General features: G+C 35.4%; 1 protein-coding gene across 1 annotated transcript; it reads left to right on the top strand.

The window, feature by feature from the left end:
- Nucleotides 1-13: 13 nt before the first annotated feature.
- On the top strand, nt 14-19,478 carry LOC123682294 (dynein regulatory complex subunit 2). The gene is made up of 6 exons (XM_045620844.1): nt 14-297; nt 5,063-5,315; nt 5,406-5,629; nt 14,353-14,550; nt 17,079-17,534; nt 18,734-19,478. Exons 1-6 carry the CDS (start codon nt 154-156, stop codon nt 19,322-19,324), a joined length of 1,866 nt encoding a protein of 621 aa, XP_045476800.1. The 5' UTR covers nt 14-153; the 3' UTR covers nt 19,325-19,478.
- Nucleotides 19,479-22,331: the final 2,853 nt, after the last annotated feature.

Here is a 22,331-nt window from a genome sequence, read left to right as displayed (position 1 = left end):
TGTTTCTGAATTCGGGTTCCTTTGGCAACGATTCCATGATATCGACTTAACAAGATATCACCTACTTGGTTCGATGTAAATAAAAGTTCTATGAGTAATCTTCATTGTAGTTAGTTTGCTTGTGTTTGTTGCACAAATTAAGAAGTCAAAAAGATGGGTGGCAAAAAGAAGAAATCCAAAACGAGTAAGCTGTTGAAGATGTCTGATGAAGAAAGAGCAAGATATTTTCAGCATAAAGCTGAACAAGAAGAAGAAGCGAAGAGGAGAAAAGAACAGCTTGTTAAAACGTGGATGATTGTAAGAAACAGAGATCATACTTTTTGTGTTTAGTTCCTACAATTTTATTTTATTTATACAGGATATTTTTAAGAGACATAACAATATTCAATGGGGTAATTCTTGGACTCATTTCAAGAAAAAAACTTCATATGGATGAATGTCCTCACTCTAAAACTAAAAAATAAAAATAGGTTGATAAAGTTTCGAGAATTTTCGAGTTTTTATTTTACTGTGCTTTTGGTCGCATCTATCATGAAGAATTTGGTCAAATATTTGTTTCTCTAATTCTGTGGTTATTCTGTTCATTCTTCCACATCTTGTAGAACAAAATCGTGCGAGAATATATCAGAAACGCACAGTTTTCATGGTTATATTTTATTATTCTATGTTGGTAGTCCGAACTTTCCGCCACGGCTTTATCTGTCAATTCATCAATTTGCCTTAAAGAAATCAGTTCTGCCAACCAACATTTTCCAATGCAAAAATCACTAAATTATATTTATGGAAATATTTCATTAATTTCAATGAAAATGCAATGAATTAGAGAAAATAATGTATAATACTCGTACAGAAGGCTCATTCTACCACTCGTTCATTCCAAAACTCGCCACTTCGTGGCTCGTTTTTGAATTTTGAACTCGTGGAAGAATATCAATGCCTTCTGCACTTGTATTATAAATAACTATTTTTTCTCATGTTGTAATATTTTATATTTTTTTCATACAAATTTTCAAGAAACATTTGTGACGAATCAAGATATCTATGATCTGCTTTCTGATATCTAATTATTTCAAAAAAGAGATCGGGGATCCTTGAAAATTTTTTCTCTGAGTCATAGTTCTTTATATGCACTCAGTGAGCATCGAAATTGGTACACCCTGTACAATGTCTTTCATTGTACAATGATAAAATAACAATAGGTTAACGTCAACGTGTTTCTCAACATTACTCTGTATGAAATTTTCATTGTATACAACTTTTTGACAACTTTCGTAATATATTACCCTGTGAAGGCAGTACTGTTTGAGATTTTAAAAGTTTACTCGAACGAAGAGTAAAGACAAAAATTTGGAAAATTCCACGGTCGACTTTTTCAATTACATGGTAAATAATGAACCGAACGAGCTTCATTTTGACCTGTATTTAACTACACCGCGCAAAAAAATTAACGCATATCATGGAAATCTCAAATTTATTCTACAACTGAAGGTGTTCTCAATGATAATTATTTTTATCAGAATTATGCCTGCTTATGTTATCCACTTCAAACGTTTTTCTTCAATACATATGTTTTTTCCCAGTAGGAATAAAACAAGATGAGATTATCAGATTTTGAATGTATTGGCTCCATTCGGAAATCAGTTGTTCTCGATCAATTCTAGTGATCAATAGTTTTTCTTTCGTTTGATTTTCTACACTCGATCGCTATGCAACGCGAAACACGCAATTTGACCCAAGAGAAATGTGCCCAAGCGGTAGTTTTGCGAGAAGAAGGGTGGACATACACAAGAATTGCAGAAAGGTTTGGAGTTTCTCATACAAGTGTGTCCAGAATGTTGCAGTGATTCAGGGAGACAGGTATGGATGTCCGAAGACCAGGACAGGGTAGACCACGGGTAACAACTGCCATTCAAGAACGTTACTTGAGAGTTTCTTCGTTGAGACAACGGTTTGCAACCACTCGCCTCCTTCAAAATCAGCTTGAGCAAACTCATGGGGTGCAAATTAGCACTCAGACAATAAGAAATCGCCTCAGAGAATATGATTCAAGGCCTCGTGTCGCGGCAAGAGGCCCAGCTCTTACCCCAGCCCACCGAAGGGCGCGTTTGGATTTTGCGAGAGAGCATATCCATTGGGAAGAGGCTGATTGGGAAAGAGTTCTCTTCACAGATGAGTCTAGATTCTGTCTCTACCATTGTGATCGACGTTCCCTTGTATACAGACGTCCACATGAAAGATATGCTCAGTGCAATTTCCTGAATACTACTGGTTTCGGGGGAGGATCGATTATGGTATGGGGTGGAATATCTTTGACTGTTCGCACAGACCTAGTGGTCATTGATAATGGAGCTATGAATGCTGATAGGTATATTAGGAACATTCTTGAAGAGCATGTAGTGCCATTTGCCCCATACATTGGTGAAATTTCATTTTTATGGACGATAATGCCAGACCCCATCGTGCGCGCATCGTTCAGGAGTACCTTGAAGAGGTTGAAGTCTCTCGAATGGAATGGCCAGCAAAAAGTCCAGATTTCAATCCGATTGAGCAGGTTTGGGACAACCTCAATAGAAGGCTGAGAAGTTCAGAAAATCATCCAGCTACTCTTAATGACTTAGGAATCCAACTCAGAGAAATCTGGGAAGGATTAGATCAGAACATTTTAAGATCACTCATTTTGAGTATGAACCGTCGTTGCCGAGCTGTAATTAACGCAAGGGGTGGCAATACCAAGTATTAAATCTTAAATCACTTATCAGCATTCCTGTATTTAGAAAATTGTTTATTTCTCTTCTTTCACATAAGATTCGGTGAAATCCTGAATTTTTTTGCCCAGTGTATAATTTTCAATAAAAACCAGTCTAAAGTTATTACCTTTTGGGTAAGCAATATTTGTCGTGCAAAAGGGTTTCATTCAAGATGTTTTCCGACGATAAATTTTAATTTAAAAAATACCATTTTCCAACTTCAACACCCTGTAGCTCTAAAACTAGTCATATGATTTGTTCCGGTGGTCATTCAACAAAATACGGAAAATTCAGAAAAATTAACCGGTGACAATTTTTTCATTGGGCTGCTGCCTGGTCTAAATTACAAGAACCTTTTCTATGTCCTGTTGTCCTGATACTCAGACCAATTGAGCAACGGTAAAACGAGATATTTCAGCAGTCTATGAACATAACTTTCGCTCTAAATTCAACTACCTACTATTATTATGCTCGTGTACATTCCTTCCCAAAGGCGAAAGCTTCGAAGTTAGTTGTGTAACCACAGAACAAATATATATACTTACTCTATGGTTGTAACTTGTGATGTGACAATTTGACGAAAGTTTCTTTCAATTTTAAGCAGCGAAAATTGTCCTGCGCAACAACTTGCTACATAGAGCTCGTTTTACCCTACCACGTTTCGTCCGTGTATTAGGACAGCAGGACATGGAAGAGAACATCTTCATTATTCCAGTTGATTGAATTTCACTTCAACGCATGAAATGAGTTTGTTTTTATTTACCTACCAAGAAGATACAGTTCTCCGAAAACTGGCAATTATCCAAAATCGGAAAATCCATTGATAAGGGTCCCATTTTGCACCCTAAAATTTCAAGTTAGCTGTACTAATTATTTTCAGTGAATCTATAGTTTTTCTAATGAGTAATCTATTCGATAGGTATTAGCCATGTTGTTCCTTAATTCCAGGTAAAAACGAAAATGAGAGATGCCTTGGATCATTTTAAAAATGAAAAGTCATATAAATATAGGCCCGAAAACGCTTTTTTTTCGAAATACAGGGTGTTTCTTGTAGTCCTACTTTTTTGTAATGATTATAATATAAAGGGTGTTTTTTCAGAGCTATAGAATTTTAAATTGCAATAAAACAACGATGGATTGATTATTCGATTGACATGAATTTTATTTATCCGCAAGATAATCTTGTGGCATTACATTTTAAATATGATTTCTGACATATGACCGCCACGGCTGGCTCGGATGTAGTCCAATCTGGACGTCCAATTTTCGATGACTTTTTCCAACATTTGTGGCCGTATATCGGCAATAACACGGCGAATGTTGTCTTCCAAATGGTCAAGGGTTTGTGGTTTATTCGCATAGTCCCACAGAAAGTAGTCTAGCGGTGTTAAATCACAAGATCTTGGAGGCCAATTCACAGGTCCAAAACGTGAAATTAGGCGGTCACCAAACGTGTCTTTCAATAAATCGATTGTGGCACGAGCTGTGTGACATGTTGCGCCGTCTTGTTCGAACCACAACTCCTGGACATCATGGTTGTTCAATTCAGGAATGAAAAAGTTAGTAATCATGGCTCTATACCGATCACCATTGACTGTAACGTTCTGGCCATCATCGTTTTTGAAGAAGTACGGACCAATGATTCGACCAGCCCATAAAGAGCACCAAACAGTCAGTTTTTCTGGATGTAACGGTGTTTTGACATACACTTGAGGATTAGCTTCACTCCAAATGCGGCAGTTTTGTTTGTTGACGTAGCCATTCAACCAGAAGTGCGCTTCATCGCTAAACAAAATTACTTGATGATCGTTTTGCTTCAATTCTTGCACGAGTTGGATTTTGTAAGCACGCAAACCAAGATCCTTCCGCAAAATCTTCCATAAAGTGGATGGACACAGATCCAATTCCTGTGCTCGATGGCGGATAGACTCATTCGGGTCTTCCTCAATGCTACGCTCTACAGCAGCAATAGCTTCTTCTGTACGAACCGTACGGCGTCTCTGGGGATGCGAGTTATCAATAAGAGTAAACGTGGTGCGAAAACGTTCCATGTTTAATCGAATTAACTGCTCTGATGGACTATTATACGTATTCCGCACAGAACCATTATTTTCGAAATAAAATTGCACTATTTGCAAGCGTTGTTCAGGCGTGAGTATCCATGATGAATTGCCAAACCAAACTGAGAATAAATCACTTGACAGCAGTTAAATCGGTCGCTATCTTGAACAGTAATGCCAACTTAAAGTTATATACCTCGAAAAAAACACCCTTTAGTTCAACGATAAAAAAAATATAATAAAAAATTATTTCAGAAAAAAATGAAGAAAGAACAAGCCTTCAGTAGACGGAATCTGGCAAAAATAAATACCTACTGGCTTCAATTTTTCCGCAAGATAAAAGTGAAAGAAATGCGGGAAGAAATTAAGTATTTGCAAGAATGGCTAGATTACATACTAACACTTAAAAACAGGATCATCAATAATCTTATGATCGAACTTCAAGAAGCTGAAGCTCAGTATTCGTATAATTTCAAAGCTCACTGTATACACATAGAAAACTTCACAGGTGCGTTTATCACTGTATCTATGATTCAGAACAATTAATATAATTTTAGATATTTTTTTTCAATTACACTTAAATATTGATATTCCACAGATTTCCATAAAAATTGGATCTCCGAATTGCAGAATTTATTCGACGATGATAGATACGAAATGACTGAATTATATTTATTAAACATGGAAGAATACAAAAGACGTTCCAAGGAAAACGAAGACTACTTAAAAACTATCATATTCGCTCAAAACAAAAATGCAGATATTGCATTCAGGGAAGATCATGAATATTACACGAAGAGAAGCTACGAAATGATAAAAACTGTGAGTATACGAAATAATCACTATAATTAGTTTTCAGGGAGTCACAATCAGTGGCCACTGGTCACAATATTCTTATCATTCTTTTTTCTATACAAATTCTGGTTGAAGTGCTGATTTGATTCATCATATACGAGAATTTAATCTTTCAGATAAATATATTTTTACTTCCATATTTCTATAAATATCAGTAAATAATCTAAAAACAATAACAATATTCCTTCATATCAGCCTAAAAAATGATTCCTTATAATTAGTCAAACAAAGAGATATCTCCAACTGGCCAATCTCCACAATTGGACTTCCCTTCATCTGCCAAGCATCTCACCAATTCAAGGGAAAAAGTACAAGGATTGTTCGAAGCATCTGTAAAAAACAGAGTTAAAATATTCGTGATTTGAAAATTTATGAAAATCTCTCAGCTGATTCAACACTCCTCAAATTCAATATGAACATTGTTCGCTTATTCAGGGGCTTCATATACAGGGTGTTTCATTGGGAAACGGAAATACTTCACAGGTGCATAGGTGGCACCAAGGCGGTTCTAGAGATACCCCATTTATTGGGTCTTACTGTCCTCGTAGCCGAGATATAGGGTGTTTTATGAATTTTGCTCGATTCTTTCTGAGGCCGTATCAAACAAACCACCCGGTATATTTTCTTCATATTTGCCAAATATGTTCCTAATTGAGAGCCCAAACGTATGCAATAACCGCCTTGAAAATCCAGGTCCGGGTTAACAAAAAATTATGAATCGTTTGAATCCTCGTAACAACACCCTGTACATCGGAATTTTGAAAATCGGTTTTAATATTCGGAAGAACCACTAAAAACTAAACTGAGGCGTGTACTTCAAATTTTCGCGCAGACATTTACTTACTGCAAACATTTTCAACGTAAAAGCGAAGTTTAAGAACTAGGATACCTCAGATACCTGAAAGTGGTTTGAAGTGACTTTTAACAATGAATTATCAAAAATATTGAATCCATAATTGTTTCAAGATTACTTTGTAATTCATTTTTACATTGGTTTTCCTTTTTATAGCTGAATACCATTTCAGTTTTTATTTATTGAGAATTGAGTTGTATTAAGTTGATATCGTATATTTTGAAACAATTATGAACAAAAAATATAATAACAAAATAATTAATTGATCTGAATTATTCTAAACAACAATGGTCTTCTGTCAAAGTGATGGTTGTCAACCTACTTGATTGAATACGAAATTTTATGATTATTCGCAGTAGTGAAAAGCTCTGCTGAAAGAAACAATAGACTTCACACACAAAAGTGGACTATGATCTCAATAACTAACTCATAGATTAATCACTAAAAGTTACTTTAAACCACTTCCAGCAAACCAAATTCTTAAAAAAATTCACGTTTCCGTTGAAAATTTGTGCAGTAATGAGAAACGACGAGAGACTGAGAGAGTAACTCAAAAATAAAAACTGAAATGGTATACAGCTATAAAAAGGAAAACCAATGTAGAAATGACTCACAAAGTAATCTTGAAATTATTATGGATTCAATATTTTCGATGATTCATTGTTAAAAGTCACTTCACTTTTACGTTGAAAATTTGTGCAGTAAAACTGTCTTCGCGAAAATTTGAAGTACAGGTCTCAGTTTAGTTTTTAGTGGTTTTTCCGAATATTAAAACCGATTTTCAAAATTCCGATGTACAGGGTGTTGTTACGAGGATTCAAACGATTCATAATTTTTTGTTAACGAGGACCTGGATTTTCAAGGCTTTAATCATAGTTTTTTAACAGTCTTTTTTTATATTAGGGTTTTGTTTTTAAGGCAAATTAGACTGCACAGGATGGAGAAAAAAAACTAGATCATTTAACCAAGCTTTCGAATAGTGATTCTATTCTTCCTCAGGGTTTACTAAAATGGAAAAACCAACAATTAATACAATCACTTCATACACAATTTTTTTTTCCATCCTGTGCAGTCTAATTTCCCTTAAAAAACAAAACCCTAACAAAAGTGCTTTAGTTTGGCGAACTGTGACTGCAAAATTTTCACCATTTTTGTACAAAATTTCAACAATTTCAGTTCGTTGTTTAAGCGTATATCGTTCTATTTTTAGTTAAGGCGTAGTTTCTACTTGTCAAATGTCAACAGATGTCAAATTATTATCTTATTTCAATTCTAAAGACTTCCTTGCCTTGGCAAGATAGAGGACATCATTCATCATTCAAAAATGTCTTGCTATGTCACAATTGATGTGCTTGCTCAATTCTTACCCAAAGAGTAGTCCGCTTTTCTCCATTATAAAGGATCCGAAAGTAATAAACTCATGACAGCTTACCTTCCTTAATTTTTTGGAAGCAGTTCTCTGTTGAATCTCTCAAAAAATCGATAAATTCCCTTCCTTTTGCATTTTTCGTTAATATGTTTGTTATTTTCTCCTGCTCGGGAAATCCTTTCTGATTGGTCTATAAAAGAAATCATTTATAAATTACAGGACTGTTTTTTGGTAGAAAATCATTATTTCCCCCTCAATTCATCATTGAAAATAACATAACTAGATCTACAACTTTTTTTGGTTGACATTTGAATTTTATTGTATTCATTGATATTATGAATCCCTGTTCATAAATTCTGAAATGTATGTTCATGTTCATTGTTTCGATGAAATATTCAATGGATAGAATAACTTCGTTCATAGAATGATGTATACAGTCGTACATTATATAATTCAGACTATTCCAGTGAATAGTAATAAAATATTGATACATTTCCGTTCGAATAAGGAATCGAACATTGTAATAATGCACATTTCATTGGTAATATATTTATATTATTATGCTCAAGGTGTTCCTTGATTCAATGAAAACAATTCATAAATATGATTTACGACTTTCTGTTATACACTGCGCAAAAAAATTGGAGCACATTATGGAAATCTCAAATTTATTCTACAACTGAAGGTGTTCTCAATGATAATTATTTTTATCAAAATTATGCATGTATATGTTATCCACTTTCAACGTTTTTCTTCAATACAGATGTTTTTTCTCAGCAGGAATAAAAAAAGATGAGATTATCAGATTTTGAATGTATTGGCTCCATTCTGAAATCAGTTGTTCTCGATCAATTCTAGTGATCAATAGTTTTTCTTTCGTTTGATTTTCTACACTCGATCGCTATGCAACGCGAAACACGCAATTTGACCCAAGAGGAATAACACAATGATTTCGGAAAGGTTTGGAGTTTCCCATACAAGTGTGTCCAGAATGTTGCAGCGATTCAGATAGACAGGTATGAATGTCCGAAGACCAGGACAGGGTAGGCGACGGGTAACAACTGCCATTCAAGAACGTTACTTGAGAGTTTCTTCGTTGAGACAACGGTTTGCAACCGCTCGCCTCCTTCAAAATCAGCTTGAGCAAACTCATGAGGTGCAAATTAGCACTCAGACAATAAGAAATCGCCTCAGAGAATATGATTTAAGGCCTCGTGTCGCGGCAAGAGGCCCAGCTCTTACCCCAGCAGGGCGCGTTTGGATTTTGCGAGAGAGCATATCCATTGGAATGAGGCTGATTGGGAAAGAGTTCTCTTCACAGATGAGTCTAGATTCTGCCTCTACCATTGTGATCGACGTTCCCTTGTATACAGACGTCCACATGAAAGATATGCTCAGTGCAATTTCCAGAGGATCGATTATGGTATGGGGTGGAATATCTTTGACTGCTCGCACAGACCTAGTGGTCGTTGATAATGAAGCTATGAATGCTGATAGGTATATAAGGAACATTCTTGAAGAGCATGTAGTACCATTTGCCCCATACATTGGTGAAAATTTCATTTTTATGAACGATAATGCCAGACCCCATCGTGCGCGCATCGTTCAGGAGTACCTTGAAGAGGTTGAAATCTCTCGAATGGAATGGCCAGCAAGAAGTCCAGATCTCAATCCGATTGAGCAGGTTTGGGACAACCTCAATAAAAGGCTGAGAAGTTCAGAAAATCATCCAGATACTCTTAATGACTTAGGAATCCAACTCAGAGACATGTGGGAAGGATTAGATCAGAACATTTTAAGATCACTCATTTTGAATATGAACCGTCGTTGCCGTGCTGTAATTAATGCAAGGGGTGTAAATACCAAGTATTAAATCACTTATCAGCATTCCAGTATTTTGAAAATTGTTTATTTCTCTTCTTCCACATAAGATTCGGTGAAATCCTGAATTTTTCTTCCATTTAATGTGTCTTGTTTCGTTCAAAACCTTCCCGAGAGGACATAAAAATAAGTTATAAATTCAATGTAGAGTTAACTTTCATTAAAATTGAGATTTTCATAATGTGCGTTAATTTTTTTGCGCAGTGTATTATTCATTTTTCTGTTCATTGTTGGAAAATTGATAAATTAATTCATCAATACAATTCATTTATTCATAGGATTTATGTGAACTGTTGGTTCATTTCATCAATTGAAATTAGCTTTAGGAGATTTGCGATTCAAAACATAAATTTCTCGATTCTCGAACAACAATTATACCATATGAAGTGCTGTTTTTGCTATTCCTCTCAAAATCAAGAAATCGCAGAAATCCCAAGAAATAAAAAGAGGGAATGTCCAGTAAAAATGAGGCAACATCTAAGTGTTCGTAAACATTCTCGTTTGTCAACAGTTTTTTCTTTAATGTTTTTGTTCAGCTTGCTGAATAAAAACTGATGCCATAAATTTGTACTATACACATGTTAATGGTTTAGTTCGGAAAAAAGTGAACTCAAAATAAAAAGTTTGTTTTATCGCCTCAATTCGAAATACTCACCAGCTCAAGCCTGGATAATATACATTGAATAATGCAATTATCTTCCTGTGGGAAACTTTCTGTAGTTGTAACTTCTGTCTCAATCTCGGGTGGAGTTGTTGTCGACATTCCAGAAACTTGTCGGTTAAATTTCATAGATGCAGTAGATCTAGCTTTCCTGTTTCTTGTTTCTTGCGATGACGCTGGAAAGAAGAAATAATTCCAGATGAATTGAAGAAATATAGCTAAATATGGCTGTATCAAATTTCGGTTCAATTTTAGAAATAAAATTTGGGAATAGCCTCCAGCTTGAGCATCAGCAGTTTTGGTTGTACACTCACATGTAGAGTTGTTCTGATTCATTCTGTTGGTTTCTTTTTTAGGTTCAAATGTAGAAGTTCCATTGTCTTCAGTTGGAGAACTGGAAAAATCATACATATCTTTCATAGTCTTGTTTTTAGTTAAACATGATGTTATAGCTTTCTTCATATCGTTGTCAACCAAGCTCCTCATGCCACATTCGAGTGCCTTGAAATATATTTTTTTCAAAACAATATGATTGGGGATTTTTTTAACAAATGAACTCACTTCTATATGATAAACAATAAGGAAAAACAGAAAAAGTAGAATTATTTTTGTCATGATTCTGTCGTATTTTTAACAGTTAACTATAAGAGGATGAAATATCTCTTGCGTTCTTTTTATGTTATTGGATCGGAAATTACTTGTTATTGTAATAGGAGGATATGAAATTAATTATCGAAATGAACCAATTTCGAATCCGAATAATAGTAACAGAAATAAATTAACCAATTTGTCATTCCTCTTTCAATAGGGAATCTATTTATACCTATATCATAGACAGTAGTGACAATCAATGAAATTGTTGCAAGTTCATCATAATTTTTTTTGATTCCTTTCAGGAAATGCAATAATTGAGTATTGCTAATTTTATATAATGGTTTCAATTTAATTCAACAAATTTAATCCTAATACCACAGTATTTATGATTATGATATGGCAAAGGCCAATTTTTTACCTTTCCAAACCCTGAATCACAAACTCGAACCGTCTGTTTTTAGTGGGTTCAATCATGGGCGTACCCAGCGAGGGGCAGAGGGAAAGCAGCCCCCCTGGAAGCAAAAAAAAAATTATAGAATTTTGTTCCTCCAATTCATCAAACTACACTATTGAAAAGTATAAAATAATAGTAATTTATCGTTATTTTATAAAATGTTACAACCTTAACGATCACGGTTTGCCTCTCTACCTCTCTGCCTCTCTAATTTTTTGTCAACACAGTATCATAAGGCTCCATTAGAGATACTCTTTCAAAATGCTCGGAAATAGCGGCGAATCATATGGTTTTTCTTCTAGAACATTCTAATATTATTGAATTTTCAGATTAATATATGAAATAAATGAACCCAAGTTTGCTCGACGTTCCATAAGCTTTTTTATAAATTAATTAAGTCTTCGGACAAATCAAATAACTTCGAAATGACTGAATTTATTTCAATGAAATTTCAAAAGTGAATCCCTGAAGAATGGGGGTGAGTACATACTGACTTTTTGATAATCATCGAGAATTCATTCAAAATAAGACAATTCATTGTTGACTAATTCATACGTTTATATTAGGCTCATTATTTCATGTGGTAGAGAATTAATAGAATATAATGAAAAACAAATAAAATACAGCCGACTTCGAGAAAAATTATTTTCAAAATTCAACAACTTACGAAAATTTCAAACACGATTTAAAAAAATTCAAAAAATGTTGTATTTGAATTATGCCACAAAATAATTCTTTGATAACCATGTTCCAAAAAATGATATTTTATAAAAATTTTTAAGATTTGAATGCGAATTTTAGCACTTTGTACCCCTAAACCAAACAATGGAGAGAAATAATATTTCAAATAATCTAAAAATGTACTTCAATAACCACAAAATGAGTGTTTCTCAACACAAAATTTTTCTTTGCACAATTGTTACACAGTCAATTATTACAAACATTTTTTATCGACGCTGTTGGGTGGGGAGCCTTTTAAATTGCATTGAGGAGGGTTCTTCCCCACACGCGCTGCTAATGACGGGGGTTTTTCGCAATAGATAATATTCAATTGATTGTTTTTTACTGAAATGACAGGGGGTTTTCCACAAAACTGAGTTCGTCGTCGGATTTACTCCTAAAAATCTGAAGAAACCACTTCAAAATTGATTTACCCCAAAATGTCGATTACAGGATTAATCCTGGACTCTTCAGTTTGAATAAGCCCGATAATAACATTTGAATGAGTCATCATTTTGAACACCTAATAGAATTCTCACTGATTATCAAAAAAGAATCAGTACTTACCTCCATTCTTCTAGGATTCTCTTTCAAAATCTACTTCAAATAAATTCGTTCATTTCGAAGTTTTTAGGAAGACCCTTCAATTTATGAAAAATCGAAATATCTCAAAAACGGAAAGTTTCAAGCATATGGGTTAATTTGTTTCATATGCTTTATGCATTTTGCATAATATAATAAAAAACAGAAAAGATATATGTTTGGTACTTTACATTTTTTGGTACTTCTAATAGAGCCTTATGTTACTTTGTCAATAAAAACATCGATAATTTCAGATTTCAGCACCCAACCATAATAGAGCTCCAATGGAGGAACATTATCCATGTATAATAAATAATATACTGCTCTTCAAAAGTTAGGAACTTGGGACAAAACTAATATACAGCGTGCCAAAAACGTAACGTAACTCGTCAATAATTTTTGTACGACGAATTATTAAGGAAAATCCTTACACCTGTCGATTTTTAATTTCAAAAGCCTGTTCTTTTTTGAATTTGATATTTCTCACCCTCTACACCCCGTACCCCTCCACTTTGAGATGGTAATATTTGGATTGCGTTACATCAAATGAAAGGTAATTTGATTACCTATTTAGCGATGTGGCTCAAAGTAGATTTGGTTGTGCCGTTTTTAATAAAAAATTGGTAAATAATTTACAATTTGTGATTGAAGAGTCATTGCAATCAGACCATTATTCTTTTTCTAATTATTATTAAGGGAAATCCACGAATCCATGCGTTTTTGATTTCAGAAGCAGGTTTTCCTTAGCTTTTTTGAATTTACGCTCCACATCCCTCTACAATTTTTTTCAAATAGGAATATATGGATTGTGATATATCAAATGAAAGGACACCACATTGAGTGGTGTGACGGAAAAAAGAATTTGTTAAGCTATTTTTATTACACAATTTACAATTTGTGATTGGTGGTGTCAGATTCTTATTCCTTAAATAATAAATTTGTCAAGCAGTCAACGGACCCCAATTCGAACATTTAATGAATAAAAATTATTTTCCATCCTTGAATAAGTAACTCATCGATTTCAAGAAGCGAGTAACCATACCTAATTGATTATTATTAATGTTTCAATAAAAAAAAAACGGCGCAACTGATTTTCCTTTCATTTGCACCGTTGGGTAGGTAATCGAATTACCTTTCATTTGATGTATCACAATATCCATATACATATTCTCATTTGAAACAATAAAGTAAAGGGTGCATTAAATAGGGGGTGAGAAATATCAAATTCAAAAAAGCATACGATTTACCTACTTTTATTATACTCTCGTACCTACATGAACATTAGAACATCAAACGATAAATTGCTTTTGAAATCAAAAATCTACGGATGCGAGGATTTTCCTAAATAATTCTTCGTACAAGAATTATTGACGGATTACGTTACTTTTTTGGCACGCTATATATTTTTTCTTTTGAAATCATTATTTTAAGTCGTATAGTAAAGTAAGAAAAAACCACAAAAACTGTCCATGTGTTTTATGTTCTTAAACACATTTTTGAATATTATATAAGTGTGAGAAATTCAGAGTTCCCTAACTTTTGGAGAGCAGTATATATATCTTCTATCTTGTTTCAGAACGAGGAATCTCTCCGTCACATGATCACCAGTCGCGAAGCGTCCTGCGCCAATCTGTGGAAGCGCATCGCACATTCTGTCCGTCAGTACGTGAGACGCACTGATACGAGACGCCATCACATGGCGGAACTCCGCAAATTGGACGCAGAGAGCGCCACAGAGATCTCGGACAACCAGGAGCGCATAATGCGCTTGGAGGTAAGAGGAATCTTCGCTTGGTAGGAATAGCCGAAGGTGTACTGCATTTAGGGATCAGAAAATGAATAAATTGCAAAGCACATGTGGGGCAGCTAGGATTATGGTTTGAGTAGACTGTATCAAACAATTCATTGGGATGAAAATAAAAATGCAACGAAGAATTCATGGAAAAAAAAATGTAATACCTGCCTACTAATCTTCATTGGCTCAGAACCTTTCTGTGGTATAGGTAAACGTATCTGAAGGGTGTTTTTTTTCGAGGTATATAACTTTAAGTTGGCATTACTGTTCAAGATTGCGACCGATGTAACAGCTTTCAAGTGATTTATTCGCAGTTTGGTTTGGCAATTCATCATGAATAGACTCACGCTTGAACAACGCTTGCAAATAGTGCAATTTCATTTCCAAAATTATGGTTCTGTGCGGAATACGTATCGCGCACTACGTCCATTTTATCGTCGACAAAATCGTCCATCAGAGCAGTTAATTCTATTAACCATAGAACGTTTTCAAACCACGTTTACTCTTATTGATAACTCGCATCCCCAGAGACGCCGTACGGTGCGTATAGAAGAAGCTATTGCTGCTGTAGAGTGTAGCATTGAGGAAGACCCGAATGAGTCTATCTGCCATAGAGCACAGGAATTGGATCTGTGTCCATTCACTTTATGGAAGATATTGCGGAAGGATCTTGGTTTGCGTGCTTACAAAATCCAACTCGTGCAAGAGTTGAAGCCAAACGATCATCAAGTAAGGCGTAGATTCGTCGAATGGGCCCAAAATGAGATTGCCTTTGTTCCCGATTTTCATAATCGAATTTTGTTTAGCGATGAAGCGCACTTCTGGTTGAATGGCTACGTCAACAAACAGAACTGCCGCATTTGGAGTGAAGCTAATCCTAAAGTGTATGTCGAAACACTGCTCATCTAGAAAAACTGACTGGTTGGTGCGCTTTATGGGCTGGTGGAATCATTGGTCCGTACTTCTTCAAAAACGATGATGGCCAGAACGTTACAGTCAATGGTGATCGGTATAGAGCCATGATTACTAACTTTTTCATTCCTGAATTGAACAACCATGATGTCCAGGAGCTGTGGTTCCAACAAGACGGCGCAACATGTCACACAGCTCGTGCCACAATCGATTTATTGAAAGACACGTTTGGTGACCGCCTAATTTCACGTTTTGGACCTGTGAATTGGCATCCAAAATCTTGTGATTTAACACCGCTAGACTTCTTTCTGTGGGGCTATGTAAACTCATTGGTCTATGCAGATAAGCCACAAACCCTTGACCATTTGGAAGACAACATTCGCCGTGTTATTGCCGATATACGGCCACAAATGTTGGAAAAAGTAATCGAAAATTGGACGTCCAGATTGGACTACATCCGAGCCAGCCGTGGCGGTCATATGCCAGAAATCATATTTAGAATGTAATGCCACAAGATTATCTTGCGGATAAATAAAATTCATGTCAATCGAATAATCCATCGTTGTTTTATTGCAATTTAAAGTTCTATAGCTCTAAAAAAAACACCCTTTATAAGAAAGAGTTTCAAGAGAACGAAAAACCCGAAAGAACAACACTCTAGCGGAAAGTTCTTGGGATGGATAACTTCCGAAAGTTTCTTCAAAACTTCGATACCACGAGATCTAAGAAGTATCTAGATCTTAGCAAGAATATGCTACACCTCCTCACCGGATTCCCTGTAGGGCATTACCGCCCTGGAAGCAGTAGACGAGGAAGAAACTCCAGATCACCTGATGACGGAATGCCTCGCCATCGCTAGGCAACGCAGATCGGGGACACAATAGACCTTCAGGTTGTGGTGCAATGAAATTTCCTTGAGTCTACAATCTACTAATTTTTGTATTGAGACACTAATGCAGACAATAATAAAGCAAAATTTTAGGGTCAGATAGTACTCGATACGATCTTTAAAATGAAGTATGGCAACCCCCCTCATCCCTATTCAAAATCATGTAAGGTTGTGAAAAATGCGGAAAATTTGTTCACCCTTGACAGATTCGAGCGATTTTCCACATTTTATTTTTAAAGTCGGAAAATAGAGGTGTTAAGTTTTCGTTGGATCACCTTGTATGAGATGTGATTCATTATGTCATTGTGAGCATTAAAGGCGGCCACTCACGAGGCACCCGTGGTCGAGCAGCTCGGGACACGGCTGCACGACTGTAAATCAGAGAATGAACTTGACTGCCCGACTGCAAGGTCTTGGGTGCCTGGCTTCCAGATGCTCGAGAAAATGCCTCGTGAGTGGCGGGCATAAAATTTGGCATAAACACTCAAGATGAAAGATTTTGTTTTCGCTAAAGATAAAAGATTTTATCACGACAATATCACTGACCATAATGTTCTTTATAATGTTATTCTGTCAAAATTGAACGTTCAGTCTAAATCCCTCCGATATCATCACATAACATACTATTCACCGTATATCCTTTTGTCACTGAAATAAAAACTAATAGTGTTTTTGATGCATTCAACGCTACATTTTCTTGTTTCAGGATTCCATAAAACAACTCAAAAAACATTTCAACAACTCAACGGAAGATTCAAAAACGCAACTCAAACTCATGAAAATCGAAGAAAAGAACAAGAACTTAGAATTAATAAAAAAAAGAAAGAATTTAAAGAAGAACAATGACAGCGATAATAGAAAAATAACTTCACTAACAACGACTTCTAATGATTCTCTTTCACACTTGGTGAGAATCTTGAAAATAGTCGAGCACTGTCTTTTTTTATACAGAGCGTGTAGAAAGTATGAAACACCAAATGAAACTTTGAACAAATGGCTTAACAAGGAGATAGGTTTGAAATATCCCTACTTTGGTTTGCCGCAAATTCAAGAAACTTCTATGGATGTATGGGAGGATAAAGAGGAAGAATTATTGGATGATTTCATTCTTGAAGGGACTAAACTATTTTCTATGATTGATTTTGGACAAATTCACTTTGAAGTGAGTAATAAAATAACACCCAGTCTCATAACAATTCTTTCCTCAATATACTCTTTCAATTCGAATGTCTAATAGTATAGGATCCCGATATGAAACGACCTTCACCGAGATGCTTATTTGATAAAACGTATTTTATATTTAATTTAACATGTCAATAAATATATCACATATGGGTTGCCTAACAAATTTTAGTCCAGAGTAATTAATAATTAAAAAATTTTTTTTTTTAAACATTTCACCGGTTTGATTATTAGATAAATTCTATACCAATCGAAAGTATGAAGCCCATAGAATGTGCAAACGTAGGTTGCCTATTTTTTCCGGTCACAACTCTCGGGTAGCCAGGTATAAACAGGTAAATCTATACTAGCATTTGCAACGGTCTGATTATTGAATCAAAATCAATAAAATTAAAGATTATTTTATTATGAACACGGTGGTATAGGGTTGCCTGCGAAAAATCAGTCCCGACTCCCGGTTGTTGAATTTTAAAAAGTTGAATATCGCTGCGAGTGAATGTGTGCGACTGAGAGGTCCCAATCAACCATCTCATGCGATAGAAGAGGACACAGCATAGCAGCTGTTTGAAGTCCGTCCAGTGAAAGAAAGAGAGTGTGCATGCTATTTGTTCTTGGAAATGAAAAGGATAGCGATAGACTGGTATATGCGTGCATCATTTTGGAATTCAACAACCGGGATTCGGGACTGATTTTTCGCAGGCAACCCTATTCCACCGTGTTCATAATAAAATAATCTTTAATTTTATTGATTTTGATTCAATAATCATACCGTTGCAAAATGCTAGTATAGATTTACCTGTTTATACCTGGCTACCCGAGAGTTGTGACCGGAAAAAAATAGGCAACCTAACCTTTGCACATTCTATGGGCTTCATACTTTCGATTGGTATAGAATTTATCTAATAATCAAACCGGTGAAATGTTTAAAAAAAAAAATTTTTAGTTATTAATTAAACCTAGTCTGGACTAAAATTTGTTAGGCAACCCATATGTGATATATTTATTGACATTTTAAATTAAATACAAAATACGTTTTATCAAATAAGCATCTCGGTGAAGGTCGTTTTATATCGGGATCTTAGACTATAATAGCTTTTTCTAACAAGTGCGGAAAGAAATACGTTTCCGCATGATGAATAAATGAAGACAGATTCACTTCAAATGTTTTATATATTGCAGGGTCCAAAGATAATGATAGACACCAAGAAAATCATAAGCAAAATTTTTCCCGTCAAAAAATCATCTTCCAAGAGGTCTTCAGCACCTTCCAAACTCCTACGACGTTCTGGAAAAGTAAGACCAGAAACTTCAGTCTCTCTTGCTTCCAAAATATCAACAACAAGCCAAATGAGTGATAAACCAGATGTGAGCACACTCAGTAAAGTGATAATTCAAGCTAAACCTTCTATCAGCTCTTCGTCTAGTCTTTACACCACCCCAAGTAAAATCACAGAGGTAGAGGAGGATGAGGAAGAAGAAAGAAAAGATTCAGAAACCTTTCCAGAAGTCCATGCAGACATAGCACATTTGGACAAACTGAACCATCTCTGGGAACTTCAGAGCAAAATTATAGTTGATATGAAAGAATTGAAAGCGGAGAGTAAACATTTGAGACATGAAAATGAACGATTGAAGATCATGCTGCGATTAGTTCTGGAAGCTGCAGCTCTCAAGAAGAGATTAGTAGAGAGTGATACCATATCTTCGGTTTCATCGTCAATGAGAAGTAGTTTTTCAGCTTCTTTGAGGCCTACATATTATCAGTTATGATTTTACTCAATTTTATTACATAGGCTGAAAGATCAGCATTTCATATGTAAAATCCAGAGAATTTTTATATATTATTTGCATGAACTATTCATTATGTAAAAGATGTTTGAGTGCCTAGTCACTTGAGTGTTTTGCCTACCGAGAAAATCGACATGGATTTGTTAGAATCAAAATTTTGACAAATGCCATGATATTTATATAATTCTAAAAAATAAAGCTACTTGTGTGAATGAGCAGAGCAAAGAAAATAACACACCACTTAATAAGTTCCGGTCCTGAGGCAAAGATGGCACCATCAGTGCCATATCACTTTTTTCCTTTTAGTACCAAGTTTCAAAAAAAACCTGGAAACATAGAGTTAAGGGGGAACACCTCTACGTAGCTGCTCAAAAATGCGGGATCCTCATCAATATGGATTTAAAGAAAAACACAGCTCCGTACAACAAATATGTAGAATAGCAGTTGAAGCTATTCATAGTTTCAATAAAAAACAAAACATGGTAATGATGTTTCTTGATATAAAGGGTGTTTTTTTTAGAGCTATAGAACTTCAAATTGCAATAAAACAACGATGGATTATTCGATTGACATGAATTTTATTTATCCGCAAGATAATCTTGTGGCATTACATTTTCAATATGATTTCTGGCATATGACCGCCACGGCTGGCAAGGATGTAGTCCAATCTGGACGTCCAATTTTCGATGACTTTTTCCAACATTTGTGGCCGTATATCGGCAATAACACGGCGAATGTTGTCTTCCAAATGGTCAAGGGTTTGTGGCTTATCCGCATAGACCAATGACTTTACATAGCCCCACAGAAAATAGTCTAGCGGTGTTAAATCACAAGATCTTGGAGGCCAATTCACAGGTCCAAAACGTGAAATTAGGCGGTCACCAAACATGTCTTTCAATAAATCGATTGTGGCACGAGCTGTGTGACATGTTGCGCCGTCTTGTTGGAACCACAGCTCCTGGACATCATGGTTGTTCAATTCAGGAATGAAAAAGTTAGTAATCATGGCTCTATACCGATCACCATTGACTGTAACGTTCTAGCCATCATCGTTTTTGAAGAAGTACGGACCAATGATTCCACCAGCCCATAAAGCGCACCAAACAGTCAGTTTTTCTAAATGTAACGGTGTTTCGACATACACTTGAGGATCAGCTTCAGTCCAAACGCGACAGTTTTGTTTGTTGACGTAGCCATTCAACCAGAAGTGCGCTTCATCGCTAAACAAAATTCGCTTATGAAAATCGCGATACGTATTCCGCACAGAACCATTATTTTCGAAATAAAATTGCACTATTTGCAAGCATTTTTCAGGCGTGAGTCTATTCATGATAAATTGCCAAATCAAACTGAAAATAAACCACTTGACAGCTGTTAAATCGGTCGCCATCTAGAACAGTAATGCCAACTTAAAGTTATATACACCCTATACAAAGGATTTTCCAATTAGAGGTTTCATCATGATGTTATACGGTTATTATTGATGGAAAACGATATCAGCCAAATGAACACTACGGCTACGGTTGCAGCACCATGTTCGTTTTATGAAATTTGTCATGACCAATTCGCACATTTGTGGCTATATGTCCTCGATAACTTCACGAATCCCATCTTCAAGATTTCGAATTTATTGTGGAGCACTGATATAGACCTTCTCTTTCACGTGGAATTTCAGAGATTGCTTCACTCATTCTGAATGGTGATGGGACCTCAAAAACGCAAAGGAAAAAGGAGATGTTAAACTTTGGCAGATCACGTGGTTTAAAACACTCTCAAGAACCAAGTCCTCAAGCTTAGTTTGGTGTAGGTAATACAGGCCTAGAAAGTGTTTTAGGACGACTCAGAAGTGCTTCAGTATTTCGAATTTCGTACTTTTCTCATTTTGTAGTGAATTGAAGCAATTTCAAAACGTTTTCGAAGCGTGTTTCGTTTCATTTTTATTTATGGCTCAGTTTTTACATGTCAAATGCCTAAAAATGACAGCTGCCCATGTAGCAGGCTATTCAAAGATAAAGCTCTTATTGGAAAATCCTTCACTCACTTCTATTAGTGATGTAAATTTTTTGAATTTGTTAGGGAAATAGTAATTTCTTAGTTCCATGTTAAACACATCACTAAAACAAGACTCGACGGAGTCAGAAATTGGTCTATATGTATGACGTAGGCCTCAATTTTCGCAGAAGAACTTCTATTTGTCCGAGTTCCTCCTCAAAAAATCATATTCAAGGTTCATTTTCCGACAAACTAAAAGAATGTGATTTGAAACATAAAACTTTGAAGCCAACACTTTTTTTCTACAATAACAAACCAACCAATATTTACAAAAGATTCAGTTCCATAAATAGGTGTTAAATTTGAACTAACTGTAAATACCGGGCACTCTTGTGAAGTTGGTCAAACATTGACAGAGCCACTTAGTGCATCTTTCAATATTTTACCTTAATGTCCAATCCCTAATACAACTAATAATTTCCTAAACAATCCACTTTCTATTTTACTAGTGTTTGCTCAGTTGTAAACTTGCTCATTAACTACCTGAAGAATTCCTGATTGGAATGTTGGTTGCTACTCATTCTTCTTCTTTTCAGGCCGATAAAACCCTTCAGAGGCGCTATCACATATCAAGTATATTAATCAGATAATTTTATGGATACCTCTGGTAACATTATGGACTAATGAGGTTAAAGATTGTATCTAAGTTATGCTATTTTGATTAGGGAGTATGGTGAATAATTCTTTTGAATCCCTTCTGTTTGAAAAACCTTTTTCTATGAGAGCGTATAAAATTCCACTTTACGCGAACAAAAAAATTTGGAAAACTGAAGTTTTGTAAATGATTCAATAAGGTCTCACGCAGTCATAACAATGTGAAAAAAAAAGTTGGCTGTCCAAACAATTCAAGGAGTTATAATGATGTTGAGTTGTTGAAGATTCATATACAGGGTATTTCATTATCCAAGGAATATTTTCCTTCGTAATTCCGTTTCAG

This window comes from Harmonia axyridis, chromosome 6 (genome assembly GCF_914767665.1).
Source record: "Harmonia axyridis chromosome 6, icHarAxyr1.1, whole genome shotgun sequence".
NCBI classification, from domain to species: domain Eukaryota; kingdom Metazoa; phylum Arthropoda; class Insecta; order Coleoptera; family Coccinellidae; genus Harmonia; species Harmonia axyridis.
This window is presented reverse-complemented; position numbering and strand designations above follow the sequence as displayed.

Coding starts and splice junctions, on each gene's coding strand:
- LOC123682294 (XM_045620844.1), top strand. CDS start 154: ATGGGTGGCAAAAAGAAGAAATCCAAAACGAGTAAGCTGTTGAAGATG. Junction 5,630..14,352: donor GCTACGAAATGATAAAAACT/GTGAGTATACGA, acceptor ATCTTGTTTCAG/AACGAGGAATCTCTCCGTCA. Junction 17,535..18,733: donor TTGGACAAATTCACTTTGAA/GTGAGTAATAAA, acceptor TATATATTGCAG/GGTCCAAAGATAATGATAGA.